Below are 26,123 nucleotides of genomic sequence, written 5' to 3'. Positions count from 1 at the left end.
GATGCACATAAATAAGAGCTGGAACTTTAAGCTGAAGTAATAGGAGATAAATATAGATTTTGGGTGGGGGGGCTATTGATTTGTTGACTTTTTTCTGTCTGAAATGGCATTAACTTAAAGTGAGGGTTATACTTGCTTCTACGCTCTGGTGGATGTGGATGTTATTTGAAATAGTTTCGGTTTAAACATAACCCTCCCTCAATAAAGGCTGGTAGGTTTGGAATGTGAGCTGCTTCTTTCTGATCAGGTGAGGCTGCTCTCCTCTCTCCTCTCGCTTGTCAAAGATGGCTTCTGTCAGATTTCTCCTTTTTTTGTCACTACTTTCTGTGTGTGCAGGTGAGTGCCCAGGTCTTTTATTTAAATGTTTTTAAACCTTTAAAAAAGTTTCATCTTTAAGCGAGTGGAGTTAAATTTAATTCATTTAGGAAGGTTACTGGACGGTGTCTGTGTGTTTCAAATTGCATATCAGTTAACAGTCTAAGTGTGTAACTCCTTCAAAGTACAGTCAAACACCTGTTGTTTTCTTTAAACTATTTTATTCGAAAACTAAAGACAGGAATAATAAATACGGTTCACATCAAATAAGACAGGATGTAAAATGGCATTTACTGGAGTAAAAACAATTAAACTAATGGCTACTTGGCGCAAAGGGAATTAGTCGCCATTCTTCTAAGCTTTCGGTATAGTTGTCCACTTAAAGTACAGCTCTTAGTTTAACTTTTTAACGAGCACCTTGCATGCTTATGCTTGCTACTTGCTTGCCGGGTGGCTTGCGCAACTATAGCAGCAGCGCCATCATGATTGTTTAGGCAAGCTTGACCTTAAAAATAAAAGCACCATGATTTAACAAAACAAAACAACAGATGTCACTTACAATCACAACTGTTCGCCAGTAGTGCTGGTTTCAGTCATTATGCAAATGTACTGTTTATAAGATTGGGGAAACCTGCAGTCAGCTGAGACTGAAGAAGTCACTTGGATGAGTGATGAAACGTTTCTCCCACTGAAAACGCTACGTCCAGATGAACAGAATCAACTTGTTGGGATAAGTTTAAGTGGTTAAAGTCTTTTATATTTAAAATTTTTAACACAAAGATTGCACTAAGTAGATTTTAGCAGTTTAAATGGCTCTGTGACACACCATACCCCCATACAGCATTCCACTGTATTGCAACGGTTTAATTTTACAGGGTGTCAAATACTAGATGCTTTTCATCCTGGCAGCTCAGCCAAAGAGCTCCCGAGGTGTCTAATAGTAACACGAAAGGAAACCTTCCACGTCCCTATGATATGCTCCAGATTGTGGATGGATTCCAACAGAATGACGCTCCTGGCGGTAACACATGATCCAGCCGTGAATTCCAGCCCAAAGCCTAAACTTAATCCTAATCTTCACCAGAAGCTTAATCGTATTAAATAGTGTTTTCCTGAGCGATTCATCATGTGAAAGCAAAATAAATGTACATGTGTGGATTCATTCCAAATGGTTCTCATGTTTTCAAACACATAACATACAGGGGTCCGTTCTTCGTACCTCGCTAAGTAAGTTAGCCGGATTTGAATGTTGACGACTTCGCGTGATCTTGGATCGTTCGGTTCTCCGAAGCTCATCTGGGACTTGCTGTCATAGCAACAGATCCGTAAGCGTAAACCTGCTCGGGAGCAGGTTTACTTTATGTAAACAGGATTAGATCGCGGCCACTCAGGTATGTCCGCTGCAGTTATATGAAAGCATCAGCGATATTTCGCCACTGTTTTACCATAAATAAATATTATCAATGTAACTAAAGATAATGCAGTATTTGATTCTTTTATTGATTTCATACAGATACATACAGATCATTTCCGAAAAAAAGGGAAATGTACTATTAATCATTCTATTACATGTATTTGATTATTTCAGATGTAATTCATATTTTAGAGTAGTAATAGTAAATTACTACGTGCAATCAAGATGAGAGACCACGGCTATAAAAGCGAAGGTGGATTTGGGAAGTCTGTCGTGCCATGTCCTGTCCGTTTGTACGCGAGCAACCCATTGCGGAAGGTGCAAGATTGATAAGGAGAGTTTACAGAATTTAGCGTATATTGCGGGATAGACAGGATCCTTTAGCTCGGCGCGACGGTGTGCTCATAGAGAGATATCGATTTTCCCGTGAGGGTATTATTTACTTTCTTCCCCTCTCTCTCTCTCTCTCTCTCTCTCTCTCTCTCTCTCTATATATATATATATATATATATATATATATATATATATACTTACTGTACTGTATATACTTACTCCCAACTTACTGTGCATGCTTCAGTCACCCCTTGGGAACAGGTAAAAGTGATGGAGTGTTATGTCAAACTACACACAAAAAAACCCACAATGTCAATAAATGTCACAGTACAAAAAGGGGTGTGACGAGGGGGTGCAGGACCACCACCTGTCTTTATTTGCTCTGCCCTTTTCTTGGTTGCTGTTATAAACAAACAAACAGATTATTCCAGGGTCTCTTGTCATAGACTAAAAGCAATATAAGTGATAAATATTACCATTCTGTGGAATATTCTTATATTTCACTTTTACTTTTTCCCATGTTAGTGGGTCCTGTTGTGGCTCTAATGTGAAAGAGGATATGATGTAATATAATATAATGTGGTATAATATAATATCACATGATATAATGTAATATCATGGATCACTTACGAGTTTAATTTGTCAGCAACTTTCTGCCAGCCCTCTCTCCTTGCTTTTGCAGCCTTTGCAGTGTTCCCTTGCGTTTTAATTAAACTCTGAAACTCCTGATATCCCTCAATCAAGAGTTCTTGGTCTGCTGCCGTGAAATACTGAGCGCACTCCTTCGACATCTTCGCCGACCAATCACAGGGTTGCCGATCAATGTTTCTACTATCGATGCGTAGCCCCTTTTAAGCCACCCAGTGATCTCAGATTGCTTCATCCAGCTATACTAATCGTCAACAACAGGTGTGTTCGGAGAACCGGATTAGCGAGCTCAAAGTTAGCGCAATGATTTGATCTTGGATGTGTCATTTGATCTTGGATGTAGTAAGCGAGGTACGAAGAACGGGCCCCAGGTTTGTTAGGTGGCCAAAAGCATAACATACCTACGCTTTTTCATATAGTGTCGGTATGTTACGCTTTGGAATGAGAACACACACTACCTCTCTGGTCCTCAGAGAGATGCAATAAAAGCAAAAACAAAACACTCAACATGGGAATTTTTTTTTTTTTTTTTTTTTTTTATAAAAAAAAGAACAACTAAACATGGCCATGCAGAACAAGCAAACTCCAGAAAAACCACCCTTCCCCCAGATGACAAATGTCACTACAAAAAGGGGAGCATTCATCAGTGAAATCCCCTCCACCTGGCATCATCCCTCTGCTGCAGAGCCAGTGAACACACCTCTGTCAGAGGCTCATTGTACAGCAAGTGTATGACCTTGGGGAACCAGCACAGGAAGCATGAGAGTGGAATCAGTGAGAGGAGAGAGGAGGACGAGAAGAGACAAATTATGGAACCAAATGGGAAAAAACTTATGTAAACATTGACATTTTTTTAGTTTTACCACCCAAAAAAAATGCAAATTTTATATTATTTCTATTCTATTTTTTTTTAATATCAGTTGATATCAATATATATATATAATGACACAAATTGAATCAGTTTCTGTGAAGCTTAAAGCTCCCTTTTTACTCCTCAATGAAGATGGGTTAATTTAGCTTTAAATATATATATATTTTTCTGTCAGATCGAAACAAATGTATTGTAAAACTATATTTTAAATAAATAAGGTATAAATAATAAACTAAAATCTTGAATCTGACCAGTCAACAGCTTAACGTGTTGTTGAAAAACACCAGCTATATTCTTTTGTCAGTTTCAAATTATATCAAGTAGGTATAGATTAGATTCGATAAAACGTTATTAATCCCTCGGGTGGGTTCCTTTGCGAAATTCAGTAAAAAATATAATGAATATAATGTAATGCAACACACACGGTTGTGATGGGAAAATGACGACATGATATATGACCCTGAAATGACACTTAAAGGCTCACAGTGTTCGCAGACTAATTTTCATGAAGCAGCTTGATTTTTTGTAAATAAGAATTTTCAAGCTTTTTTGTGTCACTGTTTTTATTTCATCAGCTTCTCACCTGTAGATCATTAGTCATGTTTCTTGGTTAGTTATTATTTTTTTCAATGACAGGCTGATATTTAATGATATTTATTTCAATTTTTTTTTTTTTTTTTAAAAAGGTGTTATATTTAGTGTACCAGATGCTTTACGTACTCTGTAGTGCCTCACTCTGATTTGCATTTATGGTTTCTTTTAACCTTTAACCTCTCTGCTCTCTGCTCTGAATGTTTTCTTCTTTCAGACCAGAAAACCATCACAACTGAGACTGGACAGAACATCACTCTGACATGTCGAGCTCCAACTAATAATGACCAGATCTTGGCTGTGCCGTGGAGCTGACCTGGAGTCAGAATATGTCCTTTTGTACAGAGTTGAGCTGTTTGTTCCAGATGAGCAGCATCCATCTTTTAAGAACCGGGTGGATCTGCAGGACAGACAGATGAAGGATGGAGACGTGTCTTTGATTCTGAGGGATGTGATGATTAACGACACTGGAACATACGAGTGTCGCATCTTCAGGAAAGGAACAAACCATAAGAGGAGAGCTGTACAGCCCATCAGCACCATATACCTGAGTGTTGTTCCTCCAGGTGAGTCAGTCGATTGTGTGATCAAAGGCTATGAGAGAAACATCAGGTTTTATTTGTATGAACCATCACACTGTCTGACAGCTAATACCTCACTTTTATCTGCAGGTCTACCAGAAGGACACACAAGGGATGGAGGGAAAGAGGAAGGACTCAGTAGAGGACATTTTGGACTGATAGCAGCTCTGTCAGTTATTGCTGTGATGGCTACACTTGTGATTTGTAAGAAGCAACAGAATAACCCCCCCCCCCATCCTGATGAACAAATCTGAAACAAAGCAGTTTGTTAACAAAGTGCAGGCACCAAAACAATACTGGCACATATATTTCTTAAGCAGGAGCTGGTGTTCAACTTGGAATGGTCCAGTGGCTAATGGGATTAAAAACAAACAAAAGAACAAAATAAACAACAAAAAAACGGTTCGAGCCCCGGCTCGGACAGTCTCGGTCATTGTGTCCTTGGGCAAGACACTTCACCTACCGCCTACTGGTGTTGGCCAGAGGGGCCGATGGCGCGATATGGCAGCCTCGTTCTGTCAGTCTGCCCCAGGGCAGCTGTGGCTACAACTGTAGCTTGCCTCCACCAGTGTGTGAATGTGAGAGTGAATGAATAGTGGAATTGTAAAGTGCTTTGAGGGTCTTGAAAAGCGCTATATAAATCCAATCCATTATTATTATTATTATTAGTATTGTTAAAAAAAACCCCAAAACCAAACCCTCAATGGCTCAAGAAACATGAAGAACTCATGAAATGTCAACAAACACACATGTTTTGGCTTTTGTATCCATTTAATTTTCTTTACTTATCTACTGCACTGTAAATGTGGCCAAAACACAGTCAAGACCCCTGTAAAGAAATGTGGAAAACAAATATTGGTTACAGTTCTTGATTTCATGATGAGTCTTGTCTGGTTTTTTTTTCTTTTTTTAAAATGTGGAATATGTTATTCACACTGTATCATAATCTCTAAGCTTTATGGGGAAAACAGGCCCAGTTTTCCATCCTTTTTATCTGAATTTCAGTGTGGTAGCAGCAAGGTGTACCTGATAATGTGTTCAGTAAATGTAGATTAAACTCTGCTCTCTGGCAGAGTTTAAGGCAGGCCAAAGAAAGAGTTGTTTTTCTCCTGATGTTGTAGTGGAGATATCAAAGATAGGCACGGTTGTGGCACTGATTCAGTCTTTGAGCACTACGGTCACCCCGGTGTGTCGGCCAGAACACCACTTAAGGCCAAACTGTCCCAGAGTATGAAAGAAGAAGGAGCTTGAGGTTCCGTTTGAGGCACTTTATTGTCACCACTCAATTTCTGGGGCTGTAAAAACAGTTGCGGGTGTACATGTGTGTGGTTTTCTACAAAGGTCAAAGGAGTTTGCAAAGAAAAGCGTCTGGACTTCTTTAAGTTGCTTGAAGACGTTTCACCTCTCATCCGAGAAGCTTCTTCAGTTCTAAGGTCAAATGGCCGAGAGTCCCAGATTTAAACCCAGTGGGAGTATCCCCCCAATGAGGGACAAAGGACCCCCTGGTGATCCTCTAATCACATGCGCCAAGGTGTGAAAGCGGGTGTGGGACCTAATCAGCCAGGGTTTCGGGTGAGCCCATTGTGAAACCTGGCCCCACCTTGTCATGTGAATTCCTGAGGTCAGATGGCCCAGGATGTGAGTGGGCATTAAGGCGTCTGGGGAGGGAACTCAAAACTGGATTATAGATGGCAGACAGTTGGTGTCGTAAACCACCGCCTCTGTTCAAAGATGGTCGCTCACAGTGGACATAGATGGCCTCTTTCACTCCTCTTTCAAACCATCTGTCCTCTCTGTCCAATATGTGAACATTGGCATCCTCAAAAGAGTGACCTTTATCCTTAAGATGCAGATGGACTGCTGAGTCTTGTCCTGTGGAGGTGGCTCTTCTATGTTGTGCCATGCGCTTGTGAAGTGGCTGTTTGGTCTCTCCAATGTAGAGGTCTGGGCATTCCTCGCTGCACTGTACAGCATACACCACGTTGTTCAGTCTGTGTTTTGGAGTTTTGTCTTTCGGGTGAACCAGTTTGTGTCTGAGTGTGTTGCTGGGTCTGAAGTACTATAATCCAGTTTTGAGTTCCCTCCCCAGACGCCTTAATGCCCACTCACATCCTGGGCCATCTGACCTCAGGAATTCACATGACAAGGTGGGGCCAGGTTTCACAATGGGCTCACCCGAAACCCTGGCTGATTAGGTCCCACACCCGCTTTCACACCTTGGCGCATGTGATTAGAGGATCACCAGGGGGTCCTTTGTCCCTCATTGGGGGGATACTCCCACTGGGTTTAAATCTGGGACTCTCGGCCATTTGACCTTAGAACTGAAGAAGCTTCTCGGATGAGAGGTGAAACGTCTTCAAGCAACTTAAAGAAGTCCAGACGCTTTTCTTTGCAAACTCCTTTGACTACGATGACCTGGATGACTGAGAACCTTCACAGACGTTTTCTACAAAGGAAATAAACAAGGGAAATAACGATAAATAAAGAGAATAGACAAGTAAAATACTCAAATATAAACATAATACAATATAGTTAACATAATCATATATAAAGATCAGAACAATTTAGTACACTTCAAACTGCTCACACTATGCAACTAAACAGCATTAGTGCGAGGTTAAGTTACCGTGGGGACATAGGAACTTCTTCCGGCAGTTGTACAAAATAAAAGCGTCCCCATTATAATCCGCTATAATGCTCTTATTGTGAAAGGCAAGCGGGAACGCGATACTTCCTGTCAAACTACGATCGCTATTTTACTAATCCTCGTACCTAATTGTCCGCAACAAACTCCGTACTTTAAAGTAAACAATCACCATTATCACATACAACATACAGAGAAGGTCTGATACCACAGGAATGACATTATGGACATACGAGCGACCGTACATGCGTCAACAAAGCTAAACCGGGGTAAGCTAACAACATAAATTAGCATATGAAATGAAGGTGACCTCACGCGTTGCATGCGTGGGCTACCGCTCCAACTCAGGGGCGGATCTAGAGAAATTTTCTTAGGGTGGCATGAGGGTGGCAAAGAAATCAAATGGGGTGGCAAAATCAAGGCTTTTTTTTTCAAACACATATGCAGGTGGTTACATATGGTTAAAATAATTCAAATGCAGTAAGTATACACATTTTTCATATAAATAGTCTAGTCTAGTCTATAACTTAATTATTGTCTGTAGCCCACATAATTACACACTTTAGTTACATAAAACATGTGAGTTTTGATTCTATGTACTGTATAGCCTGTATAATAAATAAATATGTAGCCCAATAAGTATAAAATCCAGAAAGCTACACAACATGGGGCGGTTCGTTTACAAACACAAGTCTAACTTAAGTTTCACATTGTTTTTTTTTTTAGAAAACAATCACATTGTTACAGCTTAAATTACACAAAATGTCAGAAATCTGCACTGTCATGAACAAAAATTTAAACCTAATTTTTCATGATTTGTTGGATTAACCCACTGAGGTCTGAAATACAAGCGGCCATTTTTGACTCCTTTTGAGTTTACGTTTGTATTTGTTTCATTTTATTTTTTTTCCCCTTGGCTTGTTTGGTATCATTCTTTTCAGCTCAACTGAATTTAGTTGTTTTTTTCACTGACAAACTGCATTAGTATTACTGATCTGAAATCAGACAAAGAACTTAAAATCCTAGTAGTATTTTTTACTGTAAAAAAACCCCACAGACATGTTGAGTAAATATAAATTGTACATTTTGTAAACATATACAACTATTTATCTAAAAATGCAGCCAATACACCTGCTGTTTTTTTCATTTTGTACAACCATTTAAAAATATTACTAAAACTAAAATGAGAGAACAATCAGGTGTTGCAATGAGATGCCCCACAAATGATGTGTGCCAGTAGAAAAAAGTTTGTCCGCCAAAAGACAGAGAAGAACAGCACAGGGACAAACCTGCAGGCCTGACAACAGGAGGTGTATCACTCCGCTGGTTTTCTACTTAGTGACAGTGTTTACATTGCAAATGTGCCTCTGTGACATTCATTAGTGCCCTCACTGACACACAAAACAAAACGACTACACAACAGAACAACTACACAAGACAACACAACACACTAAGTATACACTCCACACTAAATGTCACAAATCTCCCACATCTAAAAACTCTCTCTCTCTCTCTCACTCGCTCGCTCCGTCTCGCTGCCATTACTGTCACTCCCAAAACTTTCCCCTCTTCCTAAACAACCAAATCCCACGTGTTGACTTTTTTTTAATTGGTCGACATGGTGCATTTTTCCACCGATAGGAAAGCGGTGGCTTTTTTTCCTCTTTTTACTGTTTTCGCGCTGTCCTTAGAAAACGCTTAAAACACACACACACAAAAACGTGATGACAGTATTTAGAAAAAAGCGTGGGTTATATATATTATCATAACTCTGGATTTACTGGCCTGTAATTAAAATTTAAAAACTTTGAAGTCCGAACTTTCAATGTGGGCTGAAATAGAGACTCAGCGGCTGCAGCTTGTTGCTATGTCAGCTTACATCAGTCATGTGATTTGGAGGTGCAGCGTGTCCGTGGACCACAGAGGGTTAATAACACTCACCTTCCTTCCATTTCCGGAGCGTAACATCCAACCACCTGTGTAAAATCTGAAATTCCCATGGTGTTGTTCAAAATGTGCTCTGGCACAATCATAAACATCGCTTGCTACTGAAAACAAGAAAAAAGCCGGTCTCTGCTATATGGGCTGAACCATTTGTTAATGGTGGAGGGGGGGAACACTATGCAATATATTCAGTTTTAGCATTTATATTCACTGTTGACTGTAACTACGCTCAAACTGTTAATGCTATCTTATTTTAATAAACAACACTGTCATATGCAAAACTGGGGTGGCACTTGGGGTGGCAAGGGATCATTTTAGGGTGGCACTTGCCACCCCATGCTACCCTTCTAGATCCGCCCCTGCTCCAACTATGGACTATATTAGCTCCTAAATGGTAAACACATTACAATGCCAACACAAACAAAGGCAAAATACAGCACAGGTCAATACTCGCTTGTCATTCACGCACACATAACATTCCCCAGGAATCAGTGCACCCCCTCCGGACCGACACTGCGCATCCGACATTAAACTGCCCACCTTACTAACCGGATGATGTCACTGGACGGTGGGCTGGCCCAAACTGAGAGAAGACTGAATATTAAATGAACTTATATAAACTTATAAACACCAGTAGAACTATCCTATTAACTTTGGGGCCTTTTATACAGATGTGGAGGGTGTTGCTCAACACATCTTTCCTGTCTGAATGACCTCATAGATCATCATCTGTTCTTGCTGTAAAGCAGACACACCCACACTGAGTGAGGTTATCAGAACAAGCACAGTAGAGGACGTTTACTTCCTCTCATGCTGTTCAGACTGGTTTGATTAGGTCTTAGTAGTAATATACCTGTAGCTTTTTTGCCCCCCCCCCCCCCCCACCCCTACCCCACACCCCCTCCCCTATCCCCCTCCGCGTCCATGTGCGCGCGAACGGACCTTGCGCGTGCATGTGCGCGCGAACGGACTTGCGAGTTCAGAGATCGTATGTTTACATGTGTTTAATAGCGTTTTATTTAATGAAACCATTATGTGTTTTAATTAAACTCTTTTTTAAAGGATTGTATAGGTCTCAGAGTTCTGTTATTTAGACATAGATGATTTAATTTAACTAGTTTAGGGGTATTTTTCTTTAGGGCTCTGAAACACACACAGAGGCTAATAGTTTTTAAACAGAAAGTTTTTCCACCTTCTAAAAACACATATTCACACGCAGCATTTAATTTAACTGTTTTAGGAGCATTTTGCTTTTTCTTTTGGGCTCTGAAACACACAGAGGCTAATAGTTTTTAAACAGAAAGTTTTTTCCACCTTCTAAAAACACATATTCACACACAGCATTTAATTTAGCTAGTTTTAGGGGTATTTTGCTTTTTCTTTAGGGCTCTGAAACACACAGAGGTTAATAGTTTCAAACAGAATACCACAAACAGCAGGCATTCCTGCTCTGATACTTCAGATTCTTAACTCTGCAACAGTTAGACCCCCCTACAGTCAGCAGAAGAGGTCATCCTTATCAAGAGCATCTCAATTGTACTGCCATAGTTTTCAATACAAACAGTCTCCTTTATCTTATGGCAGAGGGCCGGCGGTGTCAGGTCCATCGGAGCCACTTTCACCTTTTATCATGCCATTACACTTTCTACTGACCATCCTCCAAACATGGCATCACTGTTTTGTTTACACCTTATCTCTGCATCTCAGAGGGCACCTGAAACAAGCCCAACCCCAAGGGGCGGTAACGACACCTCCTAGAGGACTGCACCAATACATATAAAAACGGTCTCTTTCACCATTCGGAACATCAACAGCGCAACCTAAAGAACCCTCTAACTAACTAACTAAGGAGTGCAGGATGACATCTGTATCAACCATGACGAGTAGCCTGGACATCGCCCAAGCAACAGAAGCTCTAGGTACGTCTACAGGCGTATGCCGGGGCCCTCACCGCAAAAAGCAACGCTGTGAAAACGTCGTAGACGGGACTGAATTTAAGTTAGAATATCGAGGCAGTAACGGGTATGTGTATACCGTTAAATATACCAACGGAGCAGTTATACTTCGTGTAGATTGTGGCGAGGGAGTGTTTTGGGGGAGTCACAACGCATGTCTACTAGAAACTGGAAACTCTTTCGCACTGTTGTTTGTGCGGACTTGGACAATGTGGGCTTCCCAGAGATGCTGTATGTTTCCCAGTGGAACAGTCCAACAGGCCCTGAGCTTTACAGGGTCGAGGCTGATCGTTTCAACCGTAGCCCCGATGACTTTATTTTTCTCAGTGTATGTGATGACAGGGAAAGTTTTATAGCGGCCAGAGGGGTTGAAAACTGGAGGTTAAATCCTTACCCTCTGAGCATAGAAGAGCGCGCTACATGGTTTAAGGATATGTTTTTTATACAGTGGTGCGACTGGAGAGCTATGCTGCATATGTTTAGCAAGGTTGACGACGCCATCAAGAGAGATAGACTCAACACTGCGTACGAGGGTATTAGAAAACGACTTGTTTTTGATGATTTTGCGACTTGCTCGAAGACTGGCTTGCCTTCTACCCTGTGCAAACCTAAAATCATAAGGCCGTCCGACAACTAAATAAACCAAATGGTAGGTTAAATATATGTGTGTGTGTGTGTGTGTGCGTGTGTGTGTGTGTGTATCTAAGCAACAAAATATAACATTTTTATTGTTCCCATTTTCAGAGCGAGACACGCAGCCGTGGGACCTCACAGACTCACCACCCCCATCGCTGTTAATCCAGACCCCGCCATCTCCACCCCCCTCTCCACAGCTGCTGCTGCAGGATCCTACAGGATCGGGGCTGTTTGAGGAAACCATTATTGACATCAAGCTTGCAACCCACCATCTGCTGATGTTGGCGCTAAACGAGTTTCTACAGGATACATGCTACGGATGTCAAATATCTCACCCCAGTCAGGTGCAACACAGCTGCTTGCTCGAATTGCCCGAGTATTTCTTTGACATCTACTATGACGATGTGATGATAAGGCTCAAGACAGACCGATTCATCCCCGCCATACGCCTGTTTGTGCGCTCGTACACAGTCGATGGGACTGGAACACAATTCAGCAGAATTGCAGAACACACTATGACTGAACTGAGATCATCACAACACATAGTATGCGCAATTAACGACAACATTGTGCAGTTGCTAGAAGCAAGTCGTTATGACCGACGTGCTAAACCAGCCATGCTTCGCATGATTGGTAACTACTGGGCTGGGAGACACCTGGTTTAATGTATGCTGTTCAGTATTCATTGTCTGTGTGAATGAAATAAAAAGACGTGTTAACACCGACAGCTTTATCATTTGTGTCTTGCATGCATCATGGAAAACACCTTGTATAAAATTTATCATGATCCGGCCCATCCGGCTGGCCTGGCCAGTTTAAATAAGCTCCGTATAGCTACCGCTGAGGCAATAGGTGTAAAACCCTCATTATCACAGGTTAAACATTATTTAGAACGAGACGACACTTACACACTCCATAAACCAGCCAGGATCCACTTTCCCAGAAACAGAGTATTGGTTAATGGAATCGACAAACAGTTTCAAGCCGATCTGGTTGATATGTCTGAATACATGACAGATAATGATAATGTTAGATACCTGCTAACATGTATAGATGTATTCTCAAAATATGCATGGGTTAGATGTCTCACAACCAAGACGGGCCCAGCCGTAGCAGCCGCTTTCGAGGATATACTTGCCGAGGGAAGGATCCCTATGAAACTACAAACAGATGAAGGCAAAGAGTTTTATAATACAACCTTTAAACAGCTAATGAAGCGATATAACATCAAACACTTCTCAACAGCTAGTGAGGTTAAATCTAGTATTGTTGAAAGATTCAACCGCAGCTTCAAGGGTAGAATGTGGAAGTACTTAACATCCGTCAACTCAAGGAGATATGTACACGTCATCCCCGAGCTCACACAGGCATATAACAATGCTTATCACAGATCTATCCATATGGCTCCAACAGAGGTAAATAAGGATAATGAGAAGCTGGTCTTTAACACTCTGTACAAAACCAAGCCTCAGAGGAAAGTGTGTTTTAAATTTAATGTTGGCGACACAGTACGAATATCGAAACTGAGAGGAGTGTTTCGAAAAGGATACGAACAAACCTACACCGATGAGATTTTCACAGTCAAAGAACGTATAGGGAGACAGCCCCCAGTGTACAGACTAGCCGATCTAGCAGGAGAGGTGTTGAAAGGCACATTTTATGAGCCTGAAATACAACGGGTGATTGTTGATAAAAACAAACATTTAAAATTGAAAGCATATTGGCTAGAAAAAAGGTGGGCCGAAAAAAGATGGCTCTAGTAAAATGGTTAGGATGGCCAACAAGTTTTAATTCATGGATTCCAGAAAAAGACATCATCGAGGTATGATTAACCCTGATGACACAGCTCTGCAGTCATTCATTCACCACCGTGCAGAGACAGAGTAAAGAAGGATGGATAAAAAGAACAACAAGGCAGGCTTTTATGTGACCCTCTTCTCAAATGCGTCAGCTCATGTTTACCCAGGCAATAAGATATCTAATTTTAGAACAAAGTTAGCAAAACCTATTGTTTTGAATCATCAGTATGAGGTAGCTGTTATAGAGATACAGTACCCGCGCACTTGGCTGTCTTTTCCACAAGCAGATTCGCAAGTAGAAATTTATAACCCTGTCAAAGATGACGCTCTATCCGTAACAACGATTGAGCTGTCTGTGGGTCATTATACCTCTGTGGAGCAGATAATAAAAGAATTTAATTTGAAATGCCAACAGCAGCCAGGCACGGCGGACATTAAAACACAATACAACACCGTTAGTAACTATGTAGGTGTTATGGGGCCTAGAGGCTGCGTTCTCACATTTAGAGGGAGACTGGCAGAAATCCTAGGATTCAAAACAGAAGAACCATTTGTGCTTCATTATAAAAACACATATGCTCCGCATCCTGCTGACATATACGGGGGAAAATACAACATGTTTATTTATGCAGATATCGCCGATTATCAACTTGTGGGTGACGCCCACGCGCGGCTATTAAGGGCTATAAATATCACAGACGATGTCCGGCGCATAGCCATTTTACAATTTGACACTCCACACTACACACCTGTGTCAAAGACATTAATCGACGACATAGAAATTGATTTGAAAGACGATCAGAATCAGCATATACCCTTTTTATACGGTAAGGTGTTTGTCAAGCTACACTTCCGCCCGATAAGACAACAATTTTAAAAAAGAAAGGATGGCTGTCTACAACGCAGACGAGACAAGATATCTAAAATATTACGTCGCTCAAGCTGGGGGTGATTTGGGGGGGTATATAGGGACCAGTACGCAATATGGTGCAGGTCTGGGCGGATTGTTCCGCAGCTTATTTAGATTTGCAGTGCCGTTGTTTAAAAAGGAGTAGGTATACTGAAACCCCACCTTAAAACCGCAGCGTCAGGAATAGTGTCTGATGTCATATCCAACATAACTAAGCCCACAAACACTAAGCAGGACGGTAACGGAGTGTATGTGTATACGCCCAATTCTTCAAAAACCCCACCCACAACACGCATACCATCTAGAAAGCGTAAAACCACAAAACCAGCCAGAAGATCCAACAAACGGACACCGTCACGCGGAGTGAAAAGACCCAGAACCAAGCGTTCAAAAACTACAGCATTTGACATATTCTAAATGGCGCTGTTACACAGTCAATCTGGAGAATGTGTAAAAACAGAGCTGGACCTGTTTACTGTTCCCTACACACAGACCAGCATTGAGAAAAGTACGTTTATTGAAATACCTCCTGTTTCGGCAATCACCGATGGAGGCCCGATCGAGTTTTACATCTCATCGTCTGGTGAAGACTACCTGGATCTAAATGACACATATATCTACACACGTGCGAGAATCACAAACGCTGATGGCTCAAACCTGGCTAGAGATGCTAACGTGGGATTTATTAATTATCCTGGATGCAGCTTATTTAGTCAAGTCGATGTTAATTTGGGACACACGCTCATTAGTCAATCATCCAACACATATCCATACAGAGGTGTGATAGAATGTCTTATCAATTATAATAAGGACACTTTAGACACACAGTTCAGCACAGGGTTATTCTGTAAGGATACAGCATCACACATGAATGACACATCCATAGAAGGGAACAACCAAGGCCTTGTGACCAGAGGCGAATATACAGCGAATAGCAGCATTGTTGAATTGATAGCTCCTGTACACGCAGATCTGTTTTTTCAAGAAAAACTGTTACTTAATGGAATCGACCTGTCACTGAAATTTGTGCGCTCTAAAGACGAATTTGCTCTCATGACAGCGGATGCCAATGCGTACAGAGTTAAAATTGTCTCAGCCAGTCTCTTTGTCAAGAAAGTTAGTATATCACCGAGCGTCAGACTTGCACACAGCAAGGCATTGCACCACGCAAACGCAAAATATGCTATAGACAGAGTATCTTTAAAGACTTTCTCCATACCAGCAGGGTCTCGAATATCAACTAATGACAATTTATTTATGGGCAGGATACCTAAATTTGTCATCATTGCTTTCATTGATAATGAAGCTTTTACAGGAAGTCCAACCCGTAACCCATTTAATTTTGAAAACTGTGATGTAGAATTCATTTCTTTATACGCTGATGGTCAGGCTTATCCTGCTAAACCGTTCCAGCCAAATTTTCAGAGAAAACAGTATACCAGAGAATTCTATCAGCTGATACAAACCACCGGAAGACATTTAAAGGACAGGGCACTTGCCATATCGCGTAACGACTTTGGTAACGGGTATACATTATTCTGTTTCAATCTGGAAGCTGACGAAGGACATTCAGGCAATGTATCGTTAATTAAAACTGGGAACGTGAGGCTTGAAGCCCGTTTCAGAAACCCGCTACCCCGCACAATGAACATCTTGTGTTATTCAGTATTTGATTCAGTCATTGAAATATCTAATATGAGACAGGTGCTCTTGGATTACTATTGAGACAGCAAACACGGTCATGAACACTATAGAGCTAACATCTGTGATCGGTAGGATTATCAATAAAAACACACATTTTCTAGGAGTGCTAGCCAGCGATCAGCTACCCAATGCACAGCTTCAAAGACTGCCTGCTATGGCTATTGTAAACACTCACCCATCTACAATGCCCGGGGAACACTGGCTTGCTGTTTATATTTCGAGAGACAAACGCTGTTATTTTTTTGATAGTTTTGGAAACTCGCTAGACCGTTTTCCACCAGAGATAAAGGTGTTTGTTCTAAAAAACTGTTCCACTATTTTATATTCAGGAAAACAAGTGCAGAACGACTTCTCCGTCACATGTGGCCAACATTGTGTATTTTTCTTATTTCATATACAAAATGGTGTATCTTATTCACGTTTGCTTAACATGTATTCTACTAATTTAACTTGTAACGATGCTATGGTGTGTCGCTTTGTCAACAACATAGAGCCTGTGGCAGGCTGTAGCGATTATGTATGTGTGCAACAAGGATACTGATGTGTACTAGTGGTTATAATAAAAACGATATGAGAGCGTGATTTAATCGAGTCAATTGTATTTATTTATTATCAAAAATGTTGCATATATATTATACGGCCACATCATACAGACTTCAAGAGTAATAAAAAACAATAATAGAAAAACTGTAATAAAAGAAAACAACGTAGTAATAATGTAGTAATAAAGTAATAAAGAAATCAAACATTATACAATAATAAAAACAATAATAGAAAAACTGTAATAAAAGAAAACAATCTAACAGTTAGTGAAAAATTACGGTAGAAAAACAACAAACAGTCAATATTTTAGGCAGAAAAAACAACAACAACATTACAGCTGTGATAAGAAATAGTCTGAATTCAAAATCCAACCACTCGACAGGACCACCCTTTAATTTATTTTTTTATTCTTTATTTTTTCTTTAATGTACTATCACGCAGTGAGACGCCCGGTGTGTTCTTTCTAGGCGTATGTTTTAAAAAAACAGGGTCTTCAGGCAGGGTGTGATCTGTTTTATACAACGCAAGGGTCTTACGTACGCCGGCATTGGATATGGCTGATAACGGTATGTTTAAATCTGAAACAGCCTTTAAAAACTCTGTCCAGCCTATAGGTCTGAAACCTTCAGAAGGTGTGTGTGTGGATGTGACGGCTTTAATCAGATCATAAATGTGTGAGCCCGGTATAGTGTGTTTATCGACAACAATTTCGCCTTTGTCATTGTAAGAAATAGTGTTTGGCGAACGGTTCAGAGCTGATAGAATGAGTTCTGCATTCCTCCTACTCCTTTTAGATATGTGTGTCAAAACATTCTCTGAGATAAAATCCTTCACACCTTCAGCGCCATAAGCAAGAGGGGTGTCCGCAGGAGGGGTTTGCACCTCTGTGTTAAGCTGCTCCGGTAGGGATAAAGACAATACGCTCTTTTCACGGGCCCCTTGTCTCACAAGTGCTAGGTATCTTTGGAGAATATCGCTGTATTTTTTAGCTTTCTCATACACATCTATGTCTGATTCTTGCAACACCTGAAGCATTTCCTTGTCCAAGTCATTCTGAGCCTGTTGTCTGATGTTGCCTGTGTGCTGTGGTGGTTGCTTCAATGAGTCCAACTGATGCTGGGGCACCAAAAACATCTTTTGCACATGTTCCATTTTCACCTGTTTGCTATCAGACTGGTGATGAAAGGGATTGCAGCCCCTAATAACGGCAGTAAAAACCCTCCAGATTGGTTGATTGTCTTTCTCTTTTTCAAAGTTTTTATTTTTTGTCGGCAATCAGTCTGATTAGAGATTTTTTCTTTTTTAGCTGTTTGTACTGTTGATTGGTCAGTGGAATGTTACCTTGCAATACGTTAAAGGCTATCTCACACAAAGCATTGATGAAATCCAAGTTTGCATTGCTAATAATAACTCTGCGTAGAGCCGGTGGAGACTTGTATATCAACTCCAACAGAGACAGATTCCTCCGCATGCGTGATGACATCCTTTCACCTCTTCACAGTTTTTTGTTTTGGGATATAAACAACCGGACGGTCTGACAGTAAATTTGTTCTGAGTCTTAAATAGTCCGGGGTCTTAGCTTTATAGTCTATTAAAAGATACCCGTATGTTGCGGATGTGGCATCATTAAACGCTTCTAAAAATATTTAGTATTGCCGGGAAACATTTGTCTACCTAAAAGCATGATTTGATATTTATCTCTAGGATTTTTAAACAATATTAGGTAGTTAGTGTTCAAGGAAATAGTTCTACTGGATTTTCCTTGAATAAACAAATTCTGAACCAGATATATACAACTCAAATTCCTATGATGCACATACTTTGTGAACACGTTTTGTACTTCTAAATTGTTAGCGGCATCGTTCATTACATCGTCTATAATTAACAAATGTTCTTGTCTATAGGCAGAAGGGTGTCATCAGCCAGAGATTCGGGTATACCGTTAACAAAGTTTATGTCTCTTATCTTAAGAAGTTGGTCATATAAAGGCTGCCAGCATGAGTATATATACACAATGTTATCAATGTTGTGCGAAATAATCCCGGATGCATTTTCAATGACATTTTTGACAAAAAAAGTCTTGCCGCAGTTACTGGGACCGCTGACCACCATGCTGAACGGGTGCTGCAACTAGCGTCAAACCCCTGATCTAATTTAAAATCCATAAGGCAGGGTTGTGTAGTCTGGGAGCACACGGCGTTTGTTGTAGACAACTTTAAGCTTCTTCACAACGGATACATTCTTCAAATGAAACTTCTTTTATCGCGTTTGATATTATCAGACACAGCCACTAGGTGTGCATCTGAAACCTGATTGGATACAAACTTGTGGACTAAACCTTTCAAGGATTCGTGGGTGACAACTTTGGAGTTTTGTGCGTTCAGTGTTACACCTTTACATTTGACCTGGGTTTTGCCAGCGATGTGTGATACGCGTAGCATTTTGGCCCACCGGAAACAAATTCTACTATTGATCCTCCACACCACCCTCTCCAGAAGCTAATTCACTGGTGAGATCACCCAGAAAAGGGCCTAGAGGAGGCATCCAGTCGCAGGGCGTGCTGTGAAAATGACGCTGTCTGTATCACATACAGCACGCGCTGTTGCAAGCTGTCTAACAAGTCATACAACATGAGTCTGGCGTGTGCAGTGGTCATGGCACCCACAAAGACATTAACGTCCTTGACGCGGGATGCTCTACCATCGGCGTGGCGCCACTGCACCATGGCGACGTCGTCAGAGATGAAACAAAACTGCCGCACGTCGTACTGATCACTGAACATTAGCTGACTAAACCTGGACGGATCTGTGATGAGCTCGGACGACGCCATGTTTGACCTCATACTGAAACGACCCCATAATGAGTTAGCAGCAACTTGTTGCAGTTTCGAACAGCTTTATTTACACATATTTTGGACGGATCCAGCATTATTCCCTCCTTTCATAATACTCGGTTATGTACTTTTGCTGTTCTTCAGGGGTTTTCACATGTTCTGGATACCCGAGGCCTCCTGTTTAAGTTTTAGGAAGGCTTTCACATAGTCTTTAAACAATGTGTCGGTCTTGTTGGGGAAATGCCACACCTCATCAATAGAAACAAGCTTGTATCCTAGCTCTACAGCTTTTTCAAGCTCAAATGAGACCCATGTGCCTTTCAACACCCGTTCACTGTCACTGTGCCCGCATGCAGTGTGCTGGTTCTGGTCTTCAGCGCACATGCTGCAGAGTGGAAACATCAGTTGCCATGGCACCTGTAGGGAAGGACGGGTGAAAAAGCCTCTTGGTGGCAGTACTGTGCATTTAACAAAGCCGAAATAATTTTCTAGCTTGTCAAAGTTGCTGTAAATGATTGAGGGTGTCCTACAGGATAATCTTTTTAGATTGCACCGTGGGATAGAGACTGTGAAGTCGTAGTAAAATATTTTTTCATCACACGCTACCTTGTGGTACAGTTTATAGCATTTGTGCGCCGCCAAAAAGGGCGTCTCGGGGTTCAGGCGTTCTGACTTTCTGTATGTATGCATGAAGCCACAACTGCAGGGTCTGTCTGCTTCAGCAGCCATTCACACTCCCACATCACAACAACGCTCAAACTGTATTGTGATTTCAGTGCATCCACTTTGTCACAAACATACGGTGCAGCAGTCCGTAGGACGCTTTGCTGACAGGATTTACTTCACTCTCGGGGTAGCATTTAACACATCCGTGGTGAAAACATCCTGCAAATTCGTAAGCCGTGTGATCTGCGGGGTCAAACCATCCAGAAAATACGGCCCAACCTCTGTTCGCCTCCTCTGAGAGGTGTTTATCACTGTGTTGGTGTGTGGGACACATATTGAAGCCATTCAATAGAGACGTTGAAAATGTTCTTATTCTGCTCAACGTATGCACCATCATACGTGAGAGCGAGCGTGTCTCTAGGCAGAAACAGTGTTTTATACACACCCATACTGAATGCAGCCAGGGTTGTGTGCATGAATGGATCAACTTGTGTACAACCCAACAGAGTGTCACGATATATGGTACATGCTTTACGCAGGACATCAACATCGTTAACACAGTAGCGTCTGAGTTCAACCTGAAAATCAAAGGTGTTCTGTGAGGCGTCTGGTACCATTCCATGAAGCTCACCTTACCCTTTCAGACATGCGCTCATAACCATAGAAGGAGGGATCCGGGTATGGACCGACATAATACTCATTATCCCTAGTGTTGAATCTGTGTGGGAAATGGCCTTCTGCAGGTCTTGAAAACCTAAAGCAGAGGGTATTTTGCAAGACCCATGGGCAAAAAGCTGAACGAATCAATCCACCGCTGGTCATACTCCTTGTCATGCATCAAAATCACACGGCTCCCTCTCATTGTGACGGTAGGTGTTATACATTGCTGACCATGTACTCCAGAAGTATATAGTTGTCAAAGCCTGAGCATTATGGCTATGAATGTGTACCCACGAAACTCGGGCGTCTGTAATGCTGCACAAACGCAGCCACACATTTTAATGTATTATATGGAACTTGTTACCTTCAGATCAGACGCACACACAAAGTTGGCCTCATGTTTACCGTTGTGATACCTTGTCTCAAAATCATATAAAATATATTTATCACAAGGCTTCTGTTGTTCAACAGGCTGTATGAAACATTGATGCTCAGAGTCCCCGGCTAATTTAGGCTCCGGCAGTGCTCGCATTTAGGCTGGACACATCTGGTGTGATTTCTTTGATTTTTATATGTGACACCACACTCATGCAATGCTTCATATTGTCACACGGGACCATGTTGTGTTTTATTTCTGGTAATTTGTGTTTTGGTAACAGTGTTGTGATTTGCAGATGCGGTTACAGTCACTGCATTTCACGGTGGGCCCTCTGTGGTGGTGACAGAGTGTGAAACAACGTTGCATCTATGTTTACAGCTGTGATAGAGCGGTGATCATATGTATTGTAACAAAAATTACACACATAGGCTGACCCTAGAAAAGCTGTGGGCTTTTCAATCAGTGATAGTGTTCATTGTGTAGGTACAGCATTACAGTGTTTGGATTTGGCTCATCATGTGTGAAAAAAGTATGCAGACGTTTACGCCCTGCTGCGTGATAATAGATTACTATCTTAATGTTTAGGTGTTTCTCAAATTTGCAGACATCAGAGAATGATACTGTCTGTGTGTCGCGTAGACCTACTTGAGCATGTAACTGTTAGCAGTAGCATATTTTTCATGCTCTGGGCTGTTGGGTTAATGAATGTGCTATGCAAAGGAGAAGCACAGTTTGTGCGTATGTTTGGTGTATACAAATGTTTACCCTTCTTTGAGAGAATCTCATCATAAGGATGTTGCCAGTTTTAAGCGAGCCCCGCCACCGCTACTGTTTTGTGCAACTGTGACAATAAACTCTAATTCATCATCACCGATAGATTCATCGTTACTTGCATAACTTGTGCTATTTGGTCGAGAAACAGGTCAGGGTCATACTGATCATCAGGATTTAAAACAGCTTGAACATCAGAAGCCAGCGAGGGCCACGCAGGACCACATTTAGAAACACAACCCTGCTGAGATCCAGCCACTGCTCTATCTATCACATTAGCTAGGCAGCTTCTAACTCTTTCTGGCACTTGTTCTGGATCATCAAGACTTATGTCCCTAAAATCAAGGCGCTCGCGCAATTCTCGGGCGTTGAAATTAGGTACTCTCTGATGCTAAGCTGACTGTGACTGCCAGACCCAGACTGAACAATGGGTTCAACTACTGCAGCATGTGTTTGTGTATGGTTAACACTTGAGGAATTTCCATTGTTTGAGGGGCTGTGTGTGATGCTCAGCAACAGCAGCAGCAACAGATACAGTAGCATCAGCCCCTGATAGCATGTGCTCTGGGTGCACCCACCCGTTCAGGGGTGAAAGAAGGCTCAGAATAAGACATTCATCGGTATCCTGAGTAACAATAACTAAACAGTAACATTCGGTTTGCAGGAAATCCGGCTGTGTTTCGGATGCATTCATCAGCAATAGGTTCAAATGAGTTGGACAAGGACGCTCATTAGACACACCGCTGCGTGCTGCAGCGAGACTACTAAGTGTTGCATGCAAAACTTGACAATTGCTTACTAATTGCGCAGCGCTGGTTAAAAGCCTCAAAGTCGAACCATTTAGCCCTAGCGGAGGTACCATCATTGTGCTTGAATAATTTACAGGGTGGGTCCATGATGTGGATTTTAAAAGTCACCTATTTAGAATGGTGGTATTAATGAGACGTAATAAACCTGAGGTCTCGTTTATTGCCTGGTGGCTACTTGTTAGAACCCGTGCTATTTCTTGCAAGTTGGCCTGTGCTGCTTCTCGATCTTGGTTAACTTTAGCTACTATTTCTTGCAAGTTCAGCTGTATTGCTTGTTGTTGCTGGTTAAGTTTAGCCTCTATTTCTCGTTGATGTTGACTAAGTTTAGCATCGATCAAAGATAATATATCATTTTTTGAAGCATAATGGCTCTGTTCAAAAGTAGAGGGTTGCTGCATTTAAGTATGCATCATATGCCTGCGATATTTGTGAGTCTGTTATGCCTCCTTCTTCAAAACCTATGTCTGAATCACGGTTGTTTCTGAGACATTCTGGAGTGGCGGGTATGTCATTTATGTTGAAATCTGATAGCTGTACTCGAAAACATCACTGAAATCACTAGGCAGACACTCACTCGCTGGTATGTGTGGTCCGGTGATGAAGAATTCTTCCGATTCTCCGACGTTGCCCAAAGGTTGTGGTTTTTCTTGTTGTTCTGGGAGTTCAATATCACGTAAATATTCCAAAAACGTAAGGGGTCTTCAAGGGTCCGTAGTGGTAAGGGTTGTGTGATCGCTGTGGAGATAGACGGGTGTTAGAAATATATATGGTGTATCATTTCAAAAGCAGGATGTGTTTGACTCTTTTGATTTATTTATGCCTATACTCACACTTTGTTCTGTGTTATTCCGGATGGCCCCTCTTCTTGACACGCTGTGTACTCTGTCTCAGGCCTGGTGTATTAGAACATTTGTAAATATTTAAAACCTTTTTCCTTTAAATTGTGTGTCATGTATAGAGACTTGTATACATACCTACGTAAGGCTTGGTCTTATTGCCCCGCTTCTGTAGGTTTTTCTGGACAACTTATTGAACCTGTACCCGGGGGATAAGCACTGTTAATACAAGGTTTAAACAGAACACATGCGCACACACACACACACACACACACACACATTTAAAACATGTGTAACACTATATTTACCTTGTGTTTTTTAGAGGTGTTGTTTGCCCTATATAGCTTTGTGATCCTGTAGAAAGAATGAGAAATACACATTTAAATGTTACTATGTGTGAAACAGGTAAGATTACTTCTAAACAATGAGGCACAAGCTGTTTTGTGTGAGAAGAAGAAATACAAACCTTGTGTAAGCCGCGTGGGTGTCCCAGTGTGCCATGTTCCTAAAAATCAGGCTTTGTTTAGAAGAGAAAACATTTTGAATATTTTTTGATATACAGTTGTATAAATTTAAGAATCCGTTATAGTCTTGTTTTACCTACCATATATGCTGTCCATGTTGAAAAGAAGGCTCTTAGGTTTGTTGTCCGTGCTGTGAACAAAGTGTTATGCTCTCAATGGCCGATGTAAAGGGTTAGTGTGGCTGATCAGGATTTTTATATAGGTGGTTTGTTTCAGCTGGCCTCTGAGATGCAGAGATAAAGGTGTAAGCAACAGGTGAAAACCTGTTTGAATGGTCAGTGGCAATATGAAAAAACTTTTGGTGGCTCCGATGGACCTGGCTACGCTGGACCTCTGACATAACATAAAGGAGACTGTTTGTATTGAAAACTATGGCAGTACAGTTGAGATGCTCTTGATAAGGATGACCTCTTCTGCTGCCTGTAGGGGGTCTAACTGTAACCCCCCTCTGTCTAACTGTTGCAGAGTTAAGAATCTGAAGTATCAGAGCAGGAATGCCTGCTGTTTGTGGTATTCTGTTTGAAACTATTACCCCCTGTGTGTTTCAGAGCGCTAAAGAAAAAGCAAAATGTTCCTAAAACAGTTAAATTAAAAGTAAAATGCTCGTGCTGATGAACGAAGTGTTATGCTCTCAAGGACCGATGTAAGGGTTAGTGTGGCTGATTATGACCTTTTTATATAGGGTTTGTTTCAGCTGACCTCTGAGATGCAGAGATAAATGTGGGGTGTAAGCAACAGGTGAAAACCTGTTTGAATGGTCAGTGGCAAGATGAAAAAACTTTTGGTGGCTCCGATGGACCTGGCTACGCTGGACCTCTGTCATGATAAGATCGCTAAAGAAAAAGCAAAATGCTCCTAATGCAGTTAAATCATCTATGTGTTTGTGCCTAGTAGATAATTAGAGGGCTAGTTGCATTAAAGGAACATTGGGGTTGTTACAGTGTGGCAAGTTGGGAATATGTGTTTTTTAGAAGGTGGAAAAACTTTCTGTTTAAAAACTATTAGCCTCTGTGTTTCAGAGCCCTAAAGAAAAAAGCAAAATGCTCCTAAAAACAGTTACATTAAATGCTGTGTGAATGTGTGTTTTTAGAAGGTGGAAAAAACTTTCTGTTTAAAAACTATTAGCCTCGTGTGTTTCAGAGCCCTAAAGAAAAATACCCCTAAACTAGTTAAATTAAATCATCTATGTCTAAATAACAGAACTCTGAGACCTATACAATCCTTTAAAAAAGAGTTTAATTAAAACACATAATGGTTTCATTAAATAAAACGCTATTAAACACATGTAAACATACGATCTCGAACTCGCAAGTCCGTTCGCGCGCACATGCACGCGCAAGGTCCGTTCGCGCGACATGGACGCGGAGGGGATAGGGGAGGGGGTGTGGGGTAGGTGGGTGTGTTGTGTGGGAGGGGGGGCAAAAACTACAGGTATTATTACTACTGGTCTTGTATAGTGAGTCATACTTATGTACTTTGGAAGATGTGAATCAAATATGCTCTTTAATCTTTTTGAAACATATTTTGGTCAGTATACACTTCCAGGAGTAATTGCAGTTTCCTTGCACTGATGCTCATATGTTGTATGTGGGCCTGAATTGTGGTGGTCACTTTAAACTTGAAGTCTTCACACATTCCTCCTGAGTTGCAGTGTGTATATACAGTGCAAGTTGTTGTGTGGACATGTGGTTCTATTAAAAAAACATAAAAATCTGCAATTTAACAGTATTTGTCCTATTTTAGAAAACAATCCCTGT

General features: G+C 41.2%; 1 protein-coding gene across 1 annotated transcript; it reads left to right on the top strand.

Moving 5' to 3' along the window:
- The first annotated feature begins 10,800 nt into the window (after positions 1–10,800).
- LOC109199312 (uncharacterized) lies at positions 10,801–12,657 on the top strand. Its single transcript, XM_019354607.2, has 2 exons — positions 10,801–11,260; positions 12,041–12,657. The coding sequence occupies exons 1-2, from the start codon at positions 11,200–11,202 to the stop codon at positions 12,595–12,597; spliced, it is 618 nt and encodes a 205-aa protein (XP_019210152.1). The 5' UTR covers positions 10,801–11,199; the 3' UTR covers positions 12,598–12,657.
- The last annotated feature ends 13,466 nt before the right edge of the window (positions 12,658–26,123 follow it).

This window comes from Oreochromis niloticus, linkage group LG3, assembly GCF_001858045.2.
Source record: "Oreochromis niloticus isolate F11D_XX linkage group LG3, O_niloticus_UMD_NMBU, whole genome shotgun sequence".
Lineage (NCBI taxonomy): Eukaryota > Metazoa > Chordata > Actinopteri > Cichliformes > Cichlidae > Oreochromis > Oreochromis niloticus.
Note: the sequence above shows the minus strand (reverse complement) of the source record. Positions and strands in the feature narration are given on the sequence as shown.

Coding starts and splice junctions, on each gene's coding strand:
- LOC109199312 (XM_019354607.2), top strand. CDS start 11,200: ATGACATCTGTATCAACCATGACGAGTAGCCTGGACATCGCCCAAGCA. Junction 11,261..12,040: donor CCAAGCAACAGAAGCTCTAG/GTACGTCTACAG, acceptor TCCCATTTTCAG/AGCGAGACACGCAGCCGTGG.